The 21,438-nt window shown below is 39.2% G+C and overlaps 1 protein-coding gene and 1 long non-coding RNA gene across 2 annotated transcripts in view; one reads left to right on the top strand and one right to left on the bottom strand.

Annotated features, from left to right (window-relative positions):
- LOC124263750 (multicystatin-like) overlaps positions 1 to 15,548 on the bottom strand; it is a 25,444-nt gene extending 9,896 nt beyond the window's left edge. Inside the window, exons 1-2 of the mRNA XM_046698456.1 lie at positions 15,328 to 15,548; positions 494 to 547 (exon numbers count right to left, since the gene is read on the bottom strand). Coding sequence (XP_046554412.1) covers positions 494 to 547; positions 15,328 to 15,513 — 240 coding nt within the window. The 5' untranslated portion in view covers positions 15,514 to 15,548. The remainder of the gene's footprint in view (positions 1 to 493; positions 548 to 15,327) is intronic.
- LOC124263756 lies at positions 7,048 to 21,438 on the top strand. Its single transcript, XR_006894928.1, has 3 exons — positions 7,048 to 7,234; positions 8,086 to 8,091; positions 21,424 to 21,438. It is a non-coding gene; the product is annotated as an uncharacterized LOC124263756 (long non-coding RNA).

The following is a 21,438-nucleotide window of genomic DNA, read 5'->3' as shown; positions in this document are numbered from 1 at the left end:
TGAAACAAGGCCTCCAAATATACTACAAGATGCGTCTTGTAACACGTAACGATTAGTGTGGTAGACACGTGGATGAAGCGTTCGTTCATTACCCTGAAAACGCTGGTTCGAATCCATACATGTGTGAGGCGCATTCTCGGTGCCCACACTCCGATATGGCTGGGGTAAGGTTAAATACAGAGTAACTCTATAAGGCATCTCGTTCCAACAGAATTGTCGAGACAGAAGCAACAGCAGTTGTGATGATGTCGACAGATGGTGATGTACAGGTCGTCGTGTCCTGCCCTTCTGACAGCAGACGTCGTGAGTGAGTGTGGGAGAATTATTTATAATAGCGTCACATGTTAACAGCTATATATGTTTCAAGTGATGAAGATAAACTGACTATTCACTTACGGCTGTTTCACGGGTCTATACATACTGTATCCTTGATATCCAGCGAGTGCAGGAAAGCATATTTCAGTGACGGTGTAAAAATATGAATGGAACTCACCTCCTGTCCGTTTTTTATCTTGAGAGTCAGAAAGTAGTTGATGCCTGCGACAACCTGTCAGGCAGAAGAATAATCACAGTGTGTGTATACAGTCAACTGTGTGTGTATCGAATTCGGATAAGGCGAAGTATATCTCAATAATAATGTTTTTGGTATTGCGCCAAGCTTTAGATTCTGCATTTATGGATTTTGCATGTATGGATCAGCCCCAAATGAACCTGAAATTACATAAATGTCTTTGTTGATTACATTTGTATGTCAGGGAAAGCCAAATATTCGTTTGCTGCATTTTGGAGACATACATTTGAAACGCATACATTCTTGGGTGCAAAAATCAAAATATACGCGTTCAAAAAGTGAAGTTTAGACGAACGGATTGCGGACAATGACTTAGGTTTATGACCAGCTAATCTATGATGCCAAATTATTTCCAAGGGTTAGAAAGGCACATTGACACCTACTTGAATTTTAGCTTGCACGACAGACACCAGAGTGTTCTGTGATCCGAGGAGTATGTTGAGCTGGGTAAGGGCGAAGCTTGCCATCTGCTGAATGTCGTCTCTGTTCACGTCGGCAGTCTTGGGGCCGCCGATGAGTTGACACGCGGCCAGTGGTAACACCACCAAGACCAGAGCTAGTATGTTCATTCTTTGTGGAAGTAAAGTGGAACTGTGATACTGACTGAAATGACTCCTGGATATATATGTGAACTCCGTCCTTCGTTCAGCTGTTGTGTCCCAAGGTTGGTTGTGGGTGATTGTTGATTGTTGTCGACGCTGTCGGCGATAACCTTTACCTGTTGTTTTTAAACATGTTCGTAATACATCTGCCTGCCGGCTGAAATTCTATCTTCTGTAATCCTCAATATTCATAACACCATGAATAACAGAACGATTACGAGGAGTCCGTTGAATCACTTTATGTTGATGTATGGATGGCATTTCACAGAGCACAACAAGGGTTACTGCAACCTTGCACACTTAAAGATAAGCTGCACAAAAAGATCACTATTACTTATCACTGCAGGCTGTCTCGTATCGGTTCATTTGCAGGACAGTATGTACTGTGTTAAACGAATAAGTCACATTTGTAAACATCGCATCACAAATCTAGATACATGGTAACATAATTGTATTAATGTTTGAATTAAATTTATTGTGCATATGCCATGGACAGCGATATCTGTACATGGATTTCTTGGGGAGCAGTATGTTTTCTCGTCTTATCTCTGACGTAGATTTAACCGTGTTGTGGTGTGGGCTTGTGACATAGGTCGATATTTCACAACTTCAGATAATACAAATTACTGTTTTAAGTTTATTGGTCATTTAGTGCTGGCAGCTCGGAAACCATCCCGACGTGGCACCATCTCCACTTGTTCTGTTCTGGTGTCCCCCGCCGTGATGTTGCTGGAATATTTCTAAAAGCGGCGTAAAACCAAACTCAGTCAGTCAGTCCACTTGTTCTGGGGATTTCAATGATCAATAAGTATCGACGTTTAATCTCCGATATGAGTTTACAGAACACAGTGATTAAAATATCTTGTTCCGTAGATATGTTTCAGGAGACTTTACAGCAACGTTGTCATGGTTATTACTCTGGAGATAATTTACTTTAATAATTCAAGCATTTCATCAAGTGCTGTAATGTATGTTTTGTTGTTCAAATTATCACCCTAACAAAACACATGGAACTTTGTAAAATGTGAACCAGGTTTCCGATCCACAATTCGCTCTTAACGCTAAGATCTACTATTGAGTTACGATAGTTCGTAACGTTACGAACGCTTTGTGGATCGGATATTTGTAGTTTAGGTGGGTAAGTGTCTATGATTGAACGCTATCAGAACATCGATATACCTTAACTTTCCTTTGGTTTGACTGCCAATCTGAGTCCAGATTAATATGCATAAAGAAACAGATCGGCAAAAAGTGAAGCACAATTCGTGCCAATAAGGATGTTTACGTCCTGCTAAAATGTCTTACTTCCAAATTTCAAACAGATGTTATCAATGAGGAAGTCTAACATTTCACGTACTCTTTCCATATAGTATATTTGGTTTCACTTTTGCAAAATGTTTTGAAAAATCAACAACAAAAGAAACGTTTGCTCCACACTATGTTCAAAATGTTTAAAAGACTTTGTTTTAGGTAACCATCGGTTGAGATTTGTTTATTTTTGATCTGATGATTTCAGGCCCATGGTTCATAATTTGCAGCACTTCATATCACTGGATGAGTGAAAAACTTTCTCACTGACAAGGCACGATCGATGAACAAAGGAACGTTATGTAATAACTTATTGCTATTCGTTCACGAGTGATGGACTAGTGTTGGGAATCGGAAACCAAATCAACTATCGATTATCGGAGGACTTGTGGTGAACGATTATCGATTATAATCGAAATATATACATTTTTAATGTAATAACCAATTTTAAGGGTTTTCCCAAGCGGCGTCAGCCATTGTGTTTGCCCTCTCAACAACAGGCAGGATTTGCAAAATATTTTCATATCGAAATGTTAAAGTGCAGTCCATTGTCGAAATTCTGTTACGTGTCATCGTTGTGGTGATCACCATGAAATTACAGATTGTACTAGTGACTACAAATGCGCATATTGTGACGGCTCACATCCAGATTCATCCAGGTCCTGCCCTGTGTTCCAAAGCGATTATAAAATAACGAAAATTAAATGTGAAAAAACATTTCGTACCTTGAGGCAAAAAGAATTTTCACAAATGAGTCTTCACCTGTGCCAAATATCACATATTCCGCCTCGGTTGCCCGCTCTGTAGCGGTGTCCTCTACTGCTTGTCAAACTGACTTGACATGGGTCAAGTCAGAAAAACCTGTCTCTTCCGCCACAAAAAAATACTTCTTCAAAATCTACTTCCCCAGCCTATCAGTCTACGTCAGGGTCTCAGACTGAAATTCAGCCTGAGACATCACAAACTTCTGTTACACAACCAGCAAATTCCCAACCAGCAACTGATCAATGCAAAACGAAGAAAGGAAAAAGATTAAATAGAAACCAACATTCTGTCCCTTCACCTCCGGAGGTTATATATCCAAAATTCATTTGGACCTCTTGATATGGAGGTCACTCTGTCCTCTCAGGACAGGCAGAGGAGCTCTTCCTCCTCACATTCACGTGAACGATCGCCAATTGTGGCACCATGACTCAGTTGTCGACTTTATTGCAGTGGAATTGCAGAGGATTGAAAAATAACTTCAATGAGATACAATTACTCATACAAGATCACCACCCGTCAGCATTCTGTCTCTAAGAGACACATCTTAAAAATACAGATAACTTTATTCTGAGACACTATAGTGATTATCATTCTTTTTCTCTTCCGGGAGATCGAGCAGCTGGAGGCGTTTCTATTTTGGTACATCAGAGCGTCATTCGTAGCCCTGTCACTCTAAATACGGATCTTCAAACTGTTGCTGTTCGCCTGACTCAGCACATTGCCCTGACATTGTGCAGCTTGTATATCCCTCCCTCTTCTAATATTCGACAGTCAGATCTTCAAAATCTGTACGATCAACTTCAAAGCCATGTGTTATCATAGGCGATCTTAACGGACACAACCCGCTTTGGGGAAGTGTCCATACCAATAATAAAGGTAAAATCATTGAGGAATTCATTTACGATAATAATTTATGTATTTTTAATGACGATTCAGCGACTTATTTACATCCAGCTACGGGAACATATTCTCCCCTGGATCTGTCACTTGCTCATTCCATCTTGTGTAATGAATTCGAATTACCTATGTGGGAGTGATCACTTCCCTACCATTCTCAAGACGATCAACCCAGGTGCTGATCCACCTTTATCGAGAAGGAACTTCGCCAGGTCCGATTGGTCATTACATAAGACACTATGTACTGATCAATCCATCAATCAATCTTTATTCGCTTTTTAACCACCCACGGTGGTACAAGAGCAGTGGATATATATTACACATAGATTTGTTTACATTGTTGGAAGGTCGTTGCACAATTTACAGTTTCTGCGGAGCTTTAACACGATTGTTGATATAAACTTTGATAATTTCTTAAGAATAGTAGTTTGTTGGATGCTGATTTCATCACTTAAAACATTGTGTATTTGCGAACAGTGAAGATCCTATACAGTTGTTTTCAGATATACTGAATGACATTGCTGACCAAGCTGTACCCAAGTCCTCTGCAGTTCCACATATTCGTAAACCACAGTTCAATAATGAATGTAAACAGACCAGAAAGAGCAGGAAGAAAGCCGAAAAGTATTTTCGCCGACGTCCTACCGTGCATAATTTAAATAAAGTTAAAATTTCAAATGCCAAGGCTCGACACGAATTTAAACAAATTAAGCGTCAGTCTTGGCGAAACTATGATTCCAAAATACATTCGCGCACACCGATTTCAAAGGTGTGGAACATGATACAAAGAATAGAGGGCAAAGGTTCCAAATCTACCGTTCACCATTTAAAGGACGGTGATAATTTATTAACTGATAAGGCTGACATTGCCAATAAGCTTGGTGAAACTCTCGCCACACATTCGTCTTCATCCAATTATGTCCCCGAGTTTCTTTAACATAAGAAACAGGAGAAGAAAAGAATTAGTTTAACTCAGACAATAGAGAAGACTACAACGAATTATTTTCACTACATGAGCTACACATCGCCCTTGAGCAAGCTCATAATACAGCAACGGGGGTTGATAATATACACTATCAGCTCTTGAAGCATTTACCTGATTCATCTTGGGAAACACTTTTGAATATTTGTCATTGTAGTCCCTACACCAAAGCCTGGCCGGGATCATACTGATCCGTCTACTTACAGTTAATGAGTTGTGTCTGTAAAACCATGGAACGAATGGTAAACACTAGATTAACATGGTATCTTGAAACCAACAACCTTATTACAAGTATTTAATGTTGTTTCAGAAAAAATCGTAGTACCATTGATCATTTGGTACGTTTAGAATCCTTTGTTCAAAATGCTATAGTAAATAAACAACATGCAGTATCGATATTCTTTGATCTCGAGAACTCATACGATATCACCTGGAAGCACGGCATTGTAAAGTATTTACATAATTTTGGTTTGAGGGGTCGTTTACCTCTTTTTATATCACAGTTTTTAACAGACAAGCAATTTCAAGTCCGAGTGGGTTCAACCCTGTCTGATCATTACAATCAGGATCAGGGTGTCCCACAAGGCAGTATTTTGTCTGTCACTTTATTTAGCATTAAGATCAACAGTTTATCAAAGGTTTTAAATGATTCAATTGGTGGATCGCTTTTTGTGGATGATTTTAATATTTCTTGTGGTACAAATATGAATACTATTGAACGGCAACTGCAAATATGTTTAAACAAAATAAATAAATGGTGTCTTGAAAACGGCTTTAAATTTTCTAAGTCAAAAACCAATTGTATACACTTCTGTAGAAAATGTAAGCCGCATAAGGACCCAGAACTATCTTTAAATGACACTCCCATCAAAGTTGTCAAGGAGGCCAAGTTCTTAATTTTGACTTCCATTTATCTTTTCTTCCGCATATTACATACCTCAAAAATAAATGCCTGAAGGCACTCGGTTTATTGAAAGTGGTTTCTAATTCAAAGTGCGGAGGGGATCAAGCTACCCTCCTACACCCATATAGATCACTGGTCCGCTCGAAGCATGATTATGGCTCCATCGTATATGGTGGAGCCTGCAAAAGCAGCCTAAAACTATTAGATTCTGTCCACCGCCAAGGTCTGAGACTTTGTCTTGGGTCCTTCAGAACTTCTCCTGTTGACAGTCTCTACGTCGAGGCAGATGAGCCATCTCTTACATAACGCCGTATAAAATTATCTTTACAATATATTACAAACCTATATTCTAACGAATCTAACCCTGCATTTAACTGTGTCTTCAATCCCCTCTATGAGGATTTATACACCAAGAAATCCTTGGGCTCAGAATTATACCATTCATTTCTGCTGCCGAAATGGAGCTGGAACTTCTTTCTTCTCCTCCTTGGCAATTGGTTAGGCCACACGTTGACCTAACATTAACTGCATTTTAAAAATCAGAAACTAATTAATTACAGTATAAACAAGAATGTAGTCAATTAAGAAATAAATATAATACATGTAAATCCTTATTTACAGATAGGTCCAAGGATGGGGGCACAGTTGCTTGTGCCACTGTTACTGGATCCAGAACAATATCTTCTCGATTGCCTGATAACAGCTCTATTTTCACAGCAGAAGCTAACGCCATATACATCCTAAAATGTATCAATAAACACCCTAAATATAAACAATATATCATCTTTCCAGATTCTCTTTCTTGCCTTCAGGCTGTTAAAAATGTTTCTTACAAACATCCACTTTGAATTTAAATTATTGATTTATATAATGATCTTGCTAACGGCCAATACGACATCTTCCTCTGTTGGACACCCAGCCACGTTGGCATTTCTGGTAACACAATGGCCGATCTTCCTGCCAAGGCAGTAGTGGTATTCCCATTAACTGAAATAATCGAAGATTGGTCGCAGTGACCAAAGGACCAAGCAATCGATCACATTTTCTTATAATCGAACACAGACGATTTTGGAACTACTGTTTTAGTGTTTGAAACACTTGACGAAGGAGATATCTTAGCAGCTGCCAGGGCCTGAAAACGTATTTAATTCTTAGTAAACTCACTTCACTTACTGAAAAGTCATGACTGAATATATCTTGAAGATGTTTATCTTCGTGATGAAAGCCACAATAACTCGTTGCGCCTAGTGGCTGCAAGAGTTGTATACTCCCCAGGGAGTTGAGATTGATAACACGATGTGCCGTTGAGACTGACATCCAATGATCGAGGAGAAAAAATACCAGCTCCTTGAGCAAGCACTAGTTGCCTGGATAATATAAATATCGTATAATATAATAATATATTAGTCATCACTTTTAAGTAGCAAGATGCAACATTTTAAATTGGATGTGAAATTTGCAAATACAATATGCACAGTTTCTAAATAAAACAAAAACAACAGATGACCATGTTGTACTTATCTGCAATAACAACCTGAAAAATGTCTGAAAATCTGAAAACTGACGCTAACCAATTTTTTGCGATGATTGCTCGCTGGTAATGAACCAATTATCAATTGTGTGATTGAAACCAATTCACAACACTACAAGGCCGCACTCAACAAATCTGTGACACCACTTCTTATTCCATATTCTGATTATATAGCTACCGTTAGATCTTATATCTGTGATCAGAAAAAGAATGACAGGATGTCGTATTGGCCACACAAGATATACATTTCCGGTTCCAAGTTGTACTGCACTGAGCAATATGTTCCCAAAGCCGGAAGTGCACATGATCTGGGCTCGAGACTTTGTTGAACATTTAGCCAAAGAAACCAATAACAGCCTTCTGTCGAGGTTTAAACAGTGGTACATGCCCAGTTTTAAATGAACTTGCTTGTAAAACTAATCAATGGCTCACTACAATCTCAGCAATTACAAAGGACAATGGAATTGATCAGGTTTCATGCTGAGGATATATCTGACACAGATATGGTGTACTTCATCTATTCAGTCCATGGTCTTGTAATTATCCATGTTGCTACTCAATACCTTGTACATTGTATGTCCTACATAACATGTCTTAGTCATTAAAGATTTGATACATCATGTATATGTACTTGTCTTCGGATTGATTTTCCGATGTGAGTGGGAAAATGTGTGTCAGTTTTATAAAATACTTTTTCATCTTTGATTATTAATAGTGATCAGAGACGTGAAACTCCTTTTACCCTCGGTAGCATTTACAAAACTATCCTACGTATCTGTGCTTGAAAACAGATACAATCAATTTGTATTTAGTGCAAAATGTTTATTTGTAAACAAAAACATGAACAATAAACAATAACAACACTGTATTTTGACAAGAATACAGCAATTCATTTGAAAAGGATGCACGTAGACATATTTATCCGTGGACGGACTGGAAGCCATCTGAAACAGAATTCAAACAAACAGAATAATACGTGGTCTACACAAAGGTATTTGTTTAGAAAGTGCTTTGAATGTTGTGATAATGATATAAGAGGACCGAACGATGTAACATATTTTCATCAAACATGTGTTCCACAGGTCTGACCTGAACAACCATCTGTTTTTCGGGAGTGCTTATCTACCAAAGAATATCACCAGAGACCTGGAGCAAGGCACACATTCAGACATTAAATGACGACTTAGGTTGAATACTTCGAGTTTTATAAATATCGTTTGACCGAAAACAAAACTAAACGACAAAGGAAAAGAATACTCAGTCTTGAATTTCCATTTGGTGTAAAGGGCAAATTATTGGCAAAAGTATATGAATGGGCCACTGAAAATCAGTGGTGACACCAGAGGCATCCATCATTCACACAATGTGATATATAAAGTACGTATCTAAAGTCTGACGAGACAAGACCTTTGCTATACTAATGCGGTGAGTTACGGGTATTTTTCGGTCACAATTTAGAATCATGTGGGTTTCCTTTGAAGACTCATTTGACCTACTTTTCGAACGACATATATAATAGGCACCTTTGCAAAACAAAGAAAACAAAGAAACAATGGGAAACATCTAACCAATCAGAATGAAGCCAAAAAATAATGCTTCACCTATATCCTTGTCTCTTAATACAAAACTGGCATTGCATACCTAGGCGAGTTGTCCACAGGTGTCAGAGAGCAGCTGAAACTTAGGATCACTCCACGCCTGGTACAGGACCGACACCCTGCACGTCATACGCTGCAACAAAGAAACAAAAGACATATAGCACAATCACAAATAACAAATATTTTTAAAATTGTCACAATCGGAAATGTTATATTCCCCGATTCTTTGTTTGCGAAAAAACATGGCCATTATCCAAGCTTACCTGTGGCGTGCTGTTGCTGGCGGGACAATCGGTAATTCCTTTGCCGTTGCCGTCGGGGTTGTTCATGCAGGAGGATGTGACCAGGTGAAGATCAAATGAGTACTTCATGCCAGCAACTACCTGTAGACAGTCAGCGTGATCGTCAACAACTGAACAACACGACTACGATATATACCATGTCTAGAGCTCGATAACTGTAAGAGCATTCTACAACGGTTTTATCATTGGCGATCTTCAAGCAAATCTTGTATTCCAACATAAATACCACTTGTCCAGAATACAACCTTAAACTGGGACAAATGCTGGAGGAATCATTGCGGAGATCTGTACCATCACAGCAGTGGATTGTTTTATATTTCATAGCTCTTGAAATAAATGGAATGGACGAAGAATTGGTCACAAGTTCCACCTGCCACAGTTTAGCTGGAATATCGATACGTTCACGTTACACAACAAACACTACCAGAAGGGAACAGAAGGGGGGAAACTACAGAGAGTGGATGTATACGATGTTTGTGATGATCTGTTTCCAGATCTGTGGATAGCATCAGTGCATTAATACATTCCAAATGGAAGACAAAGTTGTTGATGAAACAGTTCACAGGGTGATCTTGTCAGTGAATTTGTTCAGCGTTAATAGCGAACCTGTTGACTGACGTGGTCCACCTTCTCTGTCACCATCCGGAACATGTTGTTCATCTTCCGGTTCAAAGCGTCCTCTACGAACGACACAGCTTGTTGCATTGGCGCGGAGAGATGGGCGGGCTCCACACCTCCCAGGACAGGGGCACTTCTCTTGTTTACGGCGGAGCAGTGGTGGTCTGTCACTTGCTTCGTGTTGGTCCAGGATTGGTACCATACCCTCACTTCACACAGCTGGGTCTGAAGGTGACAGCACAATTAGTGTGTGAGTATATGAGTGTGAGAGTGAGTGCCGCTTCAATCAATCAATCAATCAATCAATCAATCTTTATTTCAGTACTTAAAAAGGCCACAGGCCTGTAGTACATTTAGAGTTTACATGAGTAGATAGAAGTCATTTATAAATTCTTTTCTGCCACAATACTTTTTCTTAATCTCATAGCGAAATAGATGCACATTGCCAGATTCTGTAATATTGATGTGGTAGTATCTGTTAATAGTGAAATTAATGTTCTTACACTTGGATGCTTATAATAGTATGGCTTTAGGTATTTTGTTCGTAGAGTTGTATAAACAGGACAGATTAGAAGAAAATGTAGTTCATCCTCAACAGTACTCATATTACATAACTGACATATTCTGTTTTCTCTTTGAAAACCTGCATACCTGCCAGTTTCAGTAAATAATTCATGGGAAGAGCAACGAAAACGAGAGAGCTATACGGAACTTCTTTACGCCGATTTTTGCTAAATAGTCTTCAAAACGTATGTCCGATTTCCATTCATTATAGTATAAACATTTTGTGGATAGAAGTAGTGATTCCGACCAAGACTGGAAATAGATATCTTTCATTCTTTGTGTAAATGATATGATAAAATTGGTATGCAACTGAACATTAGGATCACACCAAACATAACCATAACCAGTTTTGTACAACAACTCCCTAATATCACTCACCCAATATCTTTTCCCATTTTCGTCATACAATTTCATCATATCATAACATTTTTTCGGAAACCTATGGCATGGCATATGCAGTAATCTTACCCAATATTTTATGGCTTTAATGGAAGAGTGTATAAACAAGGAGAATCTACCTAATTCTCCGCAAACCATCTTATTACATGTGTTCGGTTTTACACCAAGAAACTTTTGCATGCATATAAATGAACTCTTTCAATACAGTCATATTGTTTTAATCCCCATATTTCAGAGCCATACAGAAGTATTGGACTTATCTTCATATCGAATATTTTAAAGAATGTGTTAAAGGACATTTCACCTAACAATCTCATATTTTTACAAACACCGATTAGGATTTTCAAGGCTTGTGCTGACGCTTATTTTGTGTGTTTGGACCAGGAAAGGCCATTACAAAAATATACACCAAGATACTTATAAACACTGGTAGTTTTGAGTAGTTGCCCTTTATAATACCATTTTTCTAATTTAGAGAGCTTTCCACCTTTCTTAAAGACGATAATTTTGGTTTTGTCTCTGTTTACACACAATTTATATTGGTCATAAAAATGTGTCTAATTCATCTATTTGCTTCTGTAAACCGCTTACAGTACTAGAGAATAGTACAATATCATCGGCAAAGAGTAGCAGAAATAGTTGTATTGTATCTGGGTGTAGTTGAATCCCATTCGTTCATGTGTCACATATTTGTATTGCTAATTCATTTATGAAAAACGTAAAAAAGGAAAGGGCTTAAAATACAGGCTTGCCTAACACTTAGTTCACTTATGAAAGGTTCAGATAATTCATGCTCATTCCTTACACACACTTTAACATTTTCGTATATACTCTTCAACATTTCATTCATTTTACTACTAAGACCGTGCGATTGTAGATCTCCATAGTTTATCCCGCTGCACAGAATCGAAAGCCTTTGCAAAATCAACGAATAGTGCCTCAGCTCAAAAGTTGGAAAGTTCTACGCACTATTCGTTGAGTGCCGCTTCATACATCACATCAGTTAGAACAAGAGTACCTTAAAGACTTCAGGTAAAACTTGCCGACATTTGAATTGAATCATTCAATGGTCAAATGCGTTAAAGAACACCATTGTTCAAAAGAAGTTGAGGCATGGCAAAGAAATAAAGAATTTATACTTCATATAGTTTTAGAGATGAATATTAGTAGCAAGAATGAATCCCTGTTTCATAGTTTACGGGCAGTTGTTACAAGTTAAAACTTATGAAAACGAATATCTCAGCTCACCTTATCTCCATTTTGAAGGCTCAGTGTAAGGATGTAGTTAATACCTGAGACGATCTGAAAGAAAAACGTTTTCAGAAACTTAAAGACTGTGTGAAGCCAAGAAGTAGCATATGATGTTTGTGTGTCAACACGCAACGATTCGTTCCACATGAACGTTAATGTTGTCGTTCAGAATATCCTATGTTGTTTCCTGTCCATCTAATTGGTAAACCCAATGTCTATAAAGTGTTCTTTGACTGGATTCAAGACACACATTAAGAGAAACGTCCGTACTTGTTTTCTGGCGTTGACAACTTTGACCAGAGAGTTCTGTGCCCCTTGAATTCCGTTGATCTCAGTGAGAGCGAAGTTGGCCACTTCCTGAATCTCTGCACTGTTGACGTCCACACCGGTGGGACCTCCGAGAAGACCCCCAGCACGCTTGGTCACCTGGCTACAGCTGTGCTCCGTCATTTCCTTCCTGTGGAGCCAGGGCTGGGACCAGATCTTCACATAGCAGATCTGGGTCTGGAGGTAGACAGGTGACTTAATGAGCAGGTGACAGGTGTAGCACAATGATATAACTGGACAGGTGCAGCGTAGAATTTGTACTTTTGAGAATGCTTAAAACAAGTGTACAAATCTGTATGGATCTATATACAGTACCTCACCCCGAGACATTAAAATGTTTCTGATATATGTTAAACTGATAATAAAGATGACCCACCTTGTACCCTTCCTTCAGACGTATGGTCAGCATGTAGTTCATTCCAGAAACAACCTGAAACGTAACAAGAACTCCGTGTAGAGGGGCGGACAAGTCCCTCAGTGGGGACTGTGTATTATTCATTGAGTGTACTGTAGATCTCAGAGGCCTTGGCCCTGACAGTACATGCTGCTTCAAGAAGTAGCATATGTAAAGGCCTGACACCTATAATCATACGTGGCTCAGATATAACACAGGTTGTATTCTGATTCTGGCACAAGTAAGCTTTGGTTTCGCCGTGAATATTGTAGAATTATGTGTAACAGAATAAAACATTACTCAGACCAAGATTGTTTAGCTGACTGCATCATGGGTAATACTAACACAAGCACTCACTAACTGTGTTTAATCTATACAAGGAGACGTTAATCTATGCCATGTAACCGTGCAAGACACTAGTCGTACCTGAGCTTTAGCTGAGATTACTTCTTCCATAGTGTTCTTGGCACCCTGCAGTCCGTTGATCTCGTCCAGGGCGAAGTTGGCCATGTCTGTGACTTCAGGACTGTTGATGTCCACGTTGGTCAGACCGCCAGGCGTCAAGATGTCCCGCTTGGACCGCACACTAATGCATCTGTGTTGGACCATTTGGGTAGTATTGGTCCAGGACTGATCCCAGATTGTAACATCACAGGTTCGAGTCTGGAAACAGATCACCAGCGTTATTTCCCGGAATGACGTTTTTGTATTTTAGTTTATTTGCCTGCTGCTTCAGTTTCGACAACTCAAATGCACACCGTGCTACTGTCGAGACTTCAGTTTCATAGCCTTGCTCTCCCACATCTTGATTTCATAAACAGACAAATACATTGTGAGACATAATCCCGTTACGTTTCAAACGTGTTTGGGTAACCGAGTACTTATGAGTTCGCTCATTACTCTTACATTATGACAGTCCAGATCTGGGTTTGTAACATCGCAATCATGCGCCTCTTATATAGGATCTGAAATACATATTCCTGATGGCTATTCATTCTTCTCGGGAAAATAGGTTGTGTAACTTCCTGCGCACCTGTTTCTTTGGTTCGAATCCATACATGTGTGAGGTGCATTCTCGGTGCCCTTCACCGATATGGCAGGGATATGGTTAACACATCAGCTTGACGGAACTCGACGTGTTACTTCGTAAGAGACTAGTAACGAGGTTACACTTCGTAAGAGACTAGTAACGAGGTTACACTTCGTAAGACACTAGTAACGAGGTTACACTTCGTAAGACACAAGTAACGACGTCCAAAAAACACTCTCATCTACGTCCTACTGAACTGTCGAGTCCACCAAGGACAGCAGCAGTCGTGATGACGTCGCCAGATGTTGACAGAATGGACCAACGTGGACCAACGTGGACCAGCGTGTCCTGCCATTCCGACAGAGACGAATGTAGACAACCTAACTAAACATGTACTGGATCGGATGCTGATGTTTTCGGAACTAGACTATCCACAATTCACAACTCTATTACATACCGGATCGTAACTGCTATGCACCGAGTGCTAAATTCATATCATGTGTGTCATCGAGTTCTGTAGCCATGGTAGGTTATACTAGTTAGTGCAGACATGCACGTTTCAGTGAAACTCACCTCCTGTCCATTCTGTATCTGGAGGGTCAGGATGTAGTCAATACCAGAGACAAGCTGTCAGGCAGAAGAGTAAGGACTGTATTGAATTCGGACAAGGAGAAGTATAGGCCAGTCATAAGTTTATGGAGTTCAAATGATCAACTTTGGAAGACAGTACCAAAATATGAATCATGAGCATTACAGTGAGTGAGTGAGTTTAGTCTTACGCCACACTCAGCAATATTCCAGCTGCATGGTGGCGGTCTGTAAATAATCGAGTCTGGACCAGATAATCCAGTGATCAACAGCATGAGCATCGATCTACGCACGACGGCTTGTGCTCAGTCGAGTTTGGAGCTATGGCGCACGCTAACGGGGCGTGATGACATACTATCAGACTGACGACAAGCTTTGAATACTGGCAACCTATTCTTCCATCAGTAATGTCGTGTTTCACAACTAATTAAAGATATAAACTTGAATAGGTATGCGTTTACAAATATTCTCGTAATATCACGCGGGGTGCACTTCAATGGGTTCACCTACTGTACAGTAGTGTGAGGAATCAAACCCCAGGAATTAGGAGTGACGAGAAAATGCTTTAACCACCAGACAATCAGCCCCATTTTGCTGCAATCCAATATACGTGTTCAAAAATGCCTTAGGCTTATGACCAGCTAAGCTAGGATCCCAAATTATTTGCAAGGGTTGGAAAGGCACATTGACACCTACTAGAGTTTTAGCTTTCACGACAGACACCAGAGTGTTCTGTGATCCGAGGAGTGTGTTGAGCTGGGTAAGGGCGAAGCTTGCCATCTGCTGAACGTCGTCCCTGTTCACGTCGACTGTCAAGGGGCCGTTGAAGAGTTGACACGCGGCCAGTGGTATCACCACCAAGATCAGAGCTAGTATGTTCATTCTTTATGGAATTAAAGTGCAACTATGATACTGACTGAAATGACTTCTGGATATATATGTGAAATCCGTCCCACGTTCAGCTGTTGTGTCCCAAGGTTTGTTGTGGGCGATTGTTGATTGTTGTCGACGCTGTCAGCTGACTCCAATGTCAGCGATAACCTCTACCTGATGTTTTTAACATGCTACTGATACTTCTACCTGCCGGCGGAAATTCCATCATTTTACCCCTTAATATTCATAACACCATGAATAACAGAACGATTACGAGGAGTCCGTTGAATCACTTTATGTTGATGTATGGATGGCATTTCACAGAGCACGACAATGGTTACTGCAATCTTGCACACTTAAAGATAAGGCTGCACAAAAGCATGACGATTACTTATGACTGCATGCTGTCTCGTATGGGTTCATTTGCGGCACAATGTGCAGTATATTAGACGAATAAGCCATATCTGTAAACATCGCCTCTCAAATCTAGATACATGGTCATATAATCATATAAATTCTTAAATTACATTTATTGTGCATATGCCATGGACAGCGATATCTGTACATGGATTTCTTGGGGAGCAGTATGTTTTCTCGTCTTATCTCTGACGTAGATTTAACCGTGTTGTGGTGTGGGCTTGTGACATAGGTCGATATTTCACAACTTCAGATAATACAAATTACTGTTTTAAGTTTATTGGTCATTTAGTGCTGGCAGCTCGGAAACCATCCCGACGTGGCACCATCTCCACTTGTTCTGTTCTGGTGTCCCCCGCCGTGATGTTGCTGGAATATTGCTAAAAGCGGCGTAAAACCAAACTCAGTCAGTCAGTCCACTTGTTCTGGGGATTTCAATGATCAATAAGTAATCGACGTTTAATCTCCGATATGAGTTTACAGAACACAGTGATTAAAATATTTTGTTCCGTGGATAAATTTCAGGAGACTTTACAGCAACGTTGTCATGGTTATTACTTTGGAGATAATTTACTTTAATAATTCAAGCATTTGATCAAGTGCTGTAATGTATGTTTTGTTGTTCAAATTATCACCCTAACAAAACACATGGAACTTTGTAAAATGTGAACCAGGTTCCCGATCCATAAATCGTTCTTAGCGCTAAGATAAACTATTGAGTTACGATAGTTCGTAACTTTACGAACGCTTAAATTTGTGGATCGGGACACAGGTGATTTCAAATGTCTCTTATATTTGTAGTTAAGATGGGTAAGTGTCTATGATTGAGCGCTATCAAAAAGTCGATGTACCTTATCTTTCCGTTGATTTGACTGCCAATCTGAGTCCAGATTAATATGCATAAAGAAACAGATCGGCAAAAGTGAAGCACAATTCGTGCCAATAAGGATGTTTACGTTCTGCTAAAATGTCTTACTTCCAAATTTCAAACAGATGTTATCAATGAGGAAGTCTGACATTTCACGTACTGTTTCCATATAGTATTTGCTTTCACTTTTGCAAAATGTTTTGAAAAACAACAACAAAAAAGAAACGTTTGCTCCACACTATGTTCAAAATGTTTAAAAGACTTTGTTTTAGATTTGTTTATTTTTGAGCAGATGATTTCAGGCCCATGGTACATAATTTGCAGCCAAATTGTGTTTGCCCTCTCAACAACAGGTAGGATTTGCAAAATATTTTCATATCTAAATTTTAAAGTGAAGTCCATTGTCGAAATTCTGTTACGTGTCATCGTTGTGGTGATCACCATGAAAGTACAGATTGTACTAGTGACTACAAATGCGCATATTGTGACGGCTCACATCCAGATTCATCCAGGTCCTGCCCTGTGTTCCAAAGCGATTATAAAATAACGAAAATTAAATGTGAAAAAAACATTTCGTACCTTGAGGTAAAAAGAATTTCACAAATGAGTCTTCACCTGTGCCAAATACTAGTATCACATATTCCGCCTCGGTTGCCCGCTCTGTGGCGGTGTTTTCTACTGCTTGTCAAACTGACTTCACATGGGTCAAGTCAGAAAAAACCGCCACAAAAAACTACTTCTTCAAAATCTACTTCCCCAGCCTATCAGGCTACGTCAGGGTCTCAGACTGAGACATCACAAACTTCTGCTACACAACCAGCAACTGATCAATGCAAAACGAAGAAAGGAAAAAGATTAAATAGAAACGAACATTCTGTCCCTTCACCTCTGGAGGTTACTATCCAAAATTCATTTGGACCTCTTGATATGGAGGTCACTCTATCCTCTCAGGACAGGCAGAGGAGCTCTTCCTCCTCACATCCACTGGAACGATCGCCAATTGTTGCACCATGACTCAGTTGTCGACTTTATTGCAGTGGAAATACAGAGGATTGAAAAATAACTTCAATGAGATACAATTACTCATACAAGATCACCACCCGTCAGCATTCTGTCTTTAAGAGACATCTTAAAAATACAGATAACTTTATTCTGAGACACTCAAGTGATTATCATTCTATTTCTCTTCCGGGAGATCGAGCAGCTGGAGGCGTTTCTATTTTGGTACATCAGAGCGTCATTCGTAGCCCTGTCACTCTAAATACGGATCTTCAAACTGTTGCTGTTCGCATGATTCAGCATACTGCCCTGACATTGTGCAGCTTGTATATCCCTCCCTCTTCTAATATTCGACAGTCAGATCTTCAAAATCTGTACGATCAACTTCAAAGCCATGTGTTATCACAGGCGATCTTAACGGACACAAACCGCTTTGGGGAAGTGTCCATACCAATAATAAAGGTAAAATCATTGAGGAATTCATTTCCGATAATAATTTATGTATTTTTAATGACGATTCAGCGACTTATTTACATCCAGCTACGGGAACATGTTCTTCCCTAGATATATCACTTGCTCATTCCATCTTGTGTAATGAATTCGAATGACCTATGTGGGAGTGATCACTTCCCTACCATTCTCAAAACAATCAACCCTGGTGATGATCCACATTTATCGAGAAGGAACTTCGCCAGGGCTGATTGGTCATTATATGAGACACTATGTACTGATCAATCTTTGTTCGCTCTTTAACCACCCACGGTGGTACAAGAGCAGTGGATATATATTACACATAGATTTGATTACATTGTTGGAAGGTCGTTGCATAATTTATAGTTTCTGCGTTGCTTTAACACGATTGTTGATAATAGATATAAACTTTGATAATTTCTTAAGAATAGTGAGTTTGTTGGATGCGAACAATGATTTCATCACTTAAAACATTGTGTATTTGCGAACAGTGAAGATCCTATACAGTTGTTTTCAGATATACTGAATGACATTGCTGACCAAGCTGTACCCAAGTCCTCTGCAGTTCCACATATTCGTAAACAACAGTTCAATAATGAATGTAAACAGACCAGAAAGAGCAGGAAGAAAGCCGAAAAGTATTTCCGCCGACGTCCTACCGTGCATAATTTAAATATAGTTAAAATTTCAAATGCCAAGGCTCGACGTGAATTTAAACAAATTAAGCGTCAGTCTTGGCGAAACTATGATTCCAAATTAAATTCACGTACACCGATTTCAAAGGTGTGGAACATGATACAAAGAAAAGAGGGCAAAGGTTCCAAATCTACCGTTCACCATTTAAAGGACGGTGTTAATTTATTAACTGATAAGGCTGACATTGCCAATAAGCTTGATGAAACTCTCGCCACACATTCGTCTTCATCCAATTATGTCCCCGAGTTTCTTTAACATAAGAAACAGGAGAAGAAAACAATTATTTCAACTCAGACAATGGAGAAGACTACAACGAATTATTTTCACTACATGAGATACGCATCGCCCTTGAGCAAGCTCATGATACAGCAACTGGGGCTGATAATATACACTATCAGCTCTTGAAGCATTTACCTGAATCATCTTTGGAAACACTTTTGAATATTTTTTAATTTTGATACAATATGGACTTCAGGGAATTTCCCAACTTCGTGGCGTAATGTCATTGTAGTCCCTACACCAAAGCCTGGCCGGGATCATACTGATCCGTCTACTTACAGACTAATCTCTCTAACGAGTTGAGTCTGTAAAACCATGGAACGAATGGTAAACACTAGATTAACAAGGTATCTTGAAACCAATAACCTTATTACAAGTATTCAATGTTGTTTCAGGAAAAATCGTAGTACCATTGATCATTTGGTACGTTTAGAATCCTTTGTTCAAAATGCTATAGTAAATAAACGACATGCGGTATCGATATTCTTTGATCTCGAGAACTCATACGATATCACCTGGAAGCACGGCATTTTAAAGGATATACATGATTTTGGTTTCAGGGGTCGTTTGCCTCATTTTATATCACAGTTTTTAACAGACAGGCAAGTCCGAGTGGGTTCAACCCTGTCTGATCATTACAATCAGGATCAGGGTGTCCCACAAGGCAGTATTTTGTCTGTCACTTTATTTAGCATTAAGATCAACAGTTTATCAAAGGTTTTAAATGATTCAATTGGTGGATCACTTTTTGTGGATGATATTAATATTTCTTGTGGTATAAATATGAATACTATTGAACGGCAACTGCAAATATATTTAAACAAAATAAATAAATGGTGTCTTGAAAATGGCTTGAAAAAGTCAAAAACCAATTGTATACACTTCTGTAGAAAATGTAAGCCGCATAAGGACCCAGAACTATCTTTAAATGACACTCCCATCAAAGTTGTCAAGGGGGCCAAGTTCTTGAGTCTTAATTTTGACTTCCATTTATCTTTTCTTCCGCATATTAAATACCTCAAAAATAAATGCCTGAAGGCACTCGGTTTATTGAAAGTTGTTTCTAATTCAAAGTGCAGAGGGGATCAAGCTACCCTCCTACACCTATATAGATCACTGGTCCGCTCGAAGCTTGATTATGGCTCCATCGTATATGGTGGAGCCTGCAAAAGCAGCCTAAAACTATTAGATTCTGTCCACCACCAAGGTCTGAGACTTTGTCTTGGGTCCTTCAGAACTTCTCCTGTTGACACTCTCTACGTCGAGGCAGATGAGCTATCTCTTACATAACGCCGTATAAAATTATCTGTTCAATATATTACAAAACTATATTCTAACGAATCTAACCCTGCATTTAACTGTGTCTTCAATCCCCTCTATGAGGATTTATACACCAAGAAATCATTGGGCTCAGAATTAAACCATTCATTTGTGCTGCCGGAATTGAGCTGGGGCTTCTTTCTTCTCCTCCTTGGCAATTGGTTAGGCCACACGTCGACCTGACATTAACTACATTTTTTTAATCAGAAACTAATTAATTACAGTATAAACATGAATGTAGTCAATTAAGAAAAAATTATATTACATATAAATCCTTATTTACAGATAGGTCCAAGGATGGGGGCACAGTGGCTTTTGTCACTGTCACTGGATCCAGAACAATATCTTCTTGATTGCCTGATAACAGCTCTATTTTCACAGCAGAAGCTAACGCCATATTAACATCCTTAAAATATATTAATAAACACCCTAAATATAAACAATATATCATCTTTCCAGATTCTTTTTCTTGCCTTCAGGCTGTAAAAATGTTTCTTACAAACATCCACTTTTAATTGAAATTATTGATTTATATAATGATCTTGCTAATGGCCAATACGACATCGTCCTCTGTTGGACACCTAGCCACGTTGGCATTTCTGGTAACACAATGGCCGATCTTGCCGCCAAGGCAGTAGTGGTATTCCCATTAACTGAAATAATCCAAGATTGGTCGCAGTGACCAAAGGACCAAGCAATCGATTACATTTTCTTTCAATCGAACACAGACGATTTTGGAACTACTGTTTTAGTGTTGGAAACACTTGACGAAGGAGATATCTTAGCAGCTGCCAGAGCCTGAAAACGTATTTAATTCTTAGTAAACTCACTTCACTTACTGAAAAGTCATGACTGAATATATCTTGAAGATGTTTATGTTCATG

The sequence above is a fragment of the Haliotis rubra genome, unplaced genomic scaffold (genome assembly GCF_003918875.1).
Source record: "Haliotis rubra isolate DU_JTF1 unplaced genomic scaffold, ASM391887v1 Scf898, whole genome shotgun sequence".
NCBI lineage: Eukaryota > Metazoa > Mollusca > Gastropoda > Lepetellida > Haliotidae > Haliotis > Haliotis rubra.
This window is presented reverse-complemented; position numbering and strand designations above follow the sequence as displayed.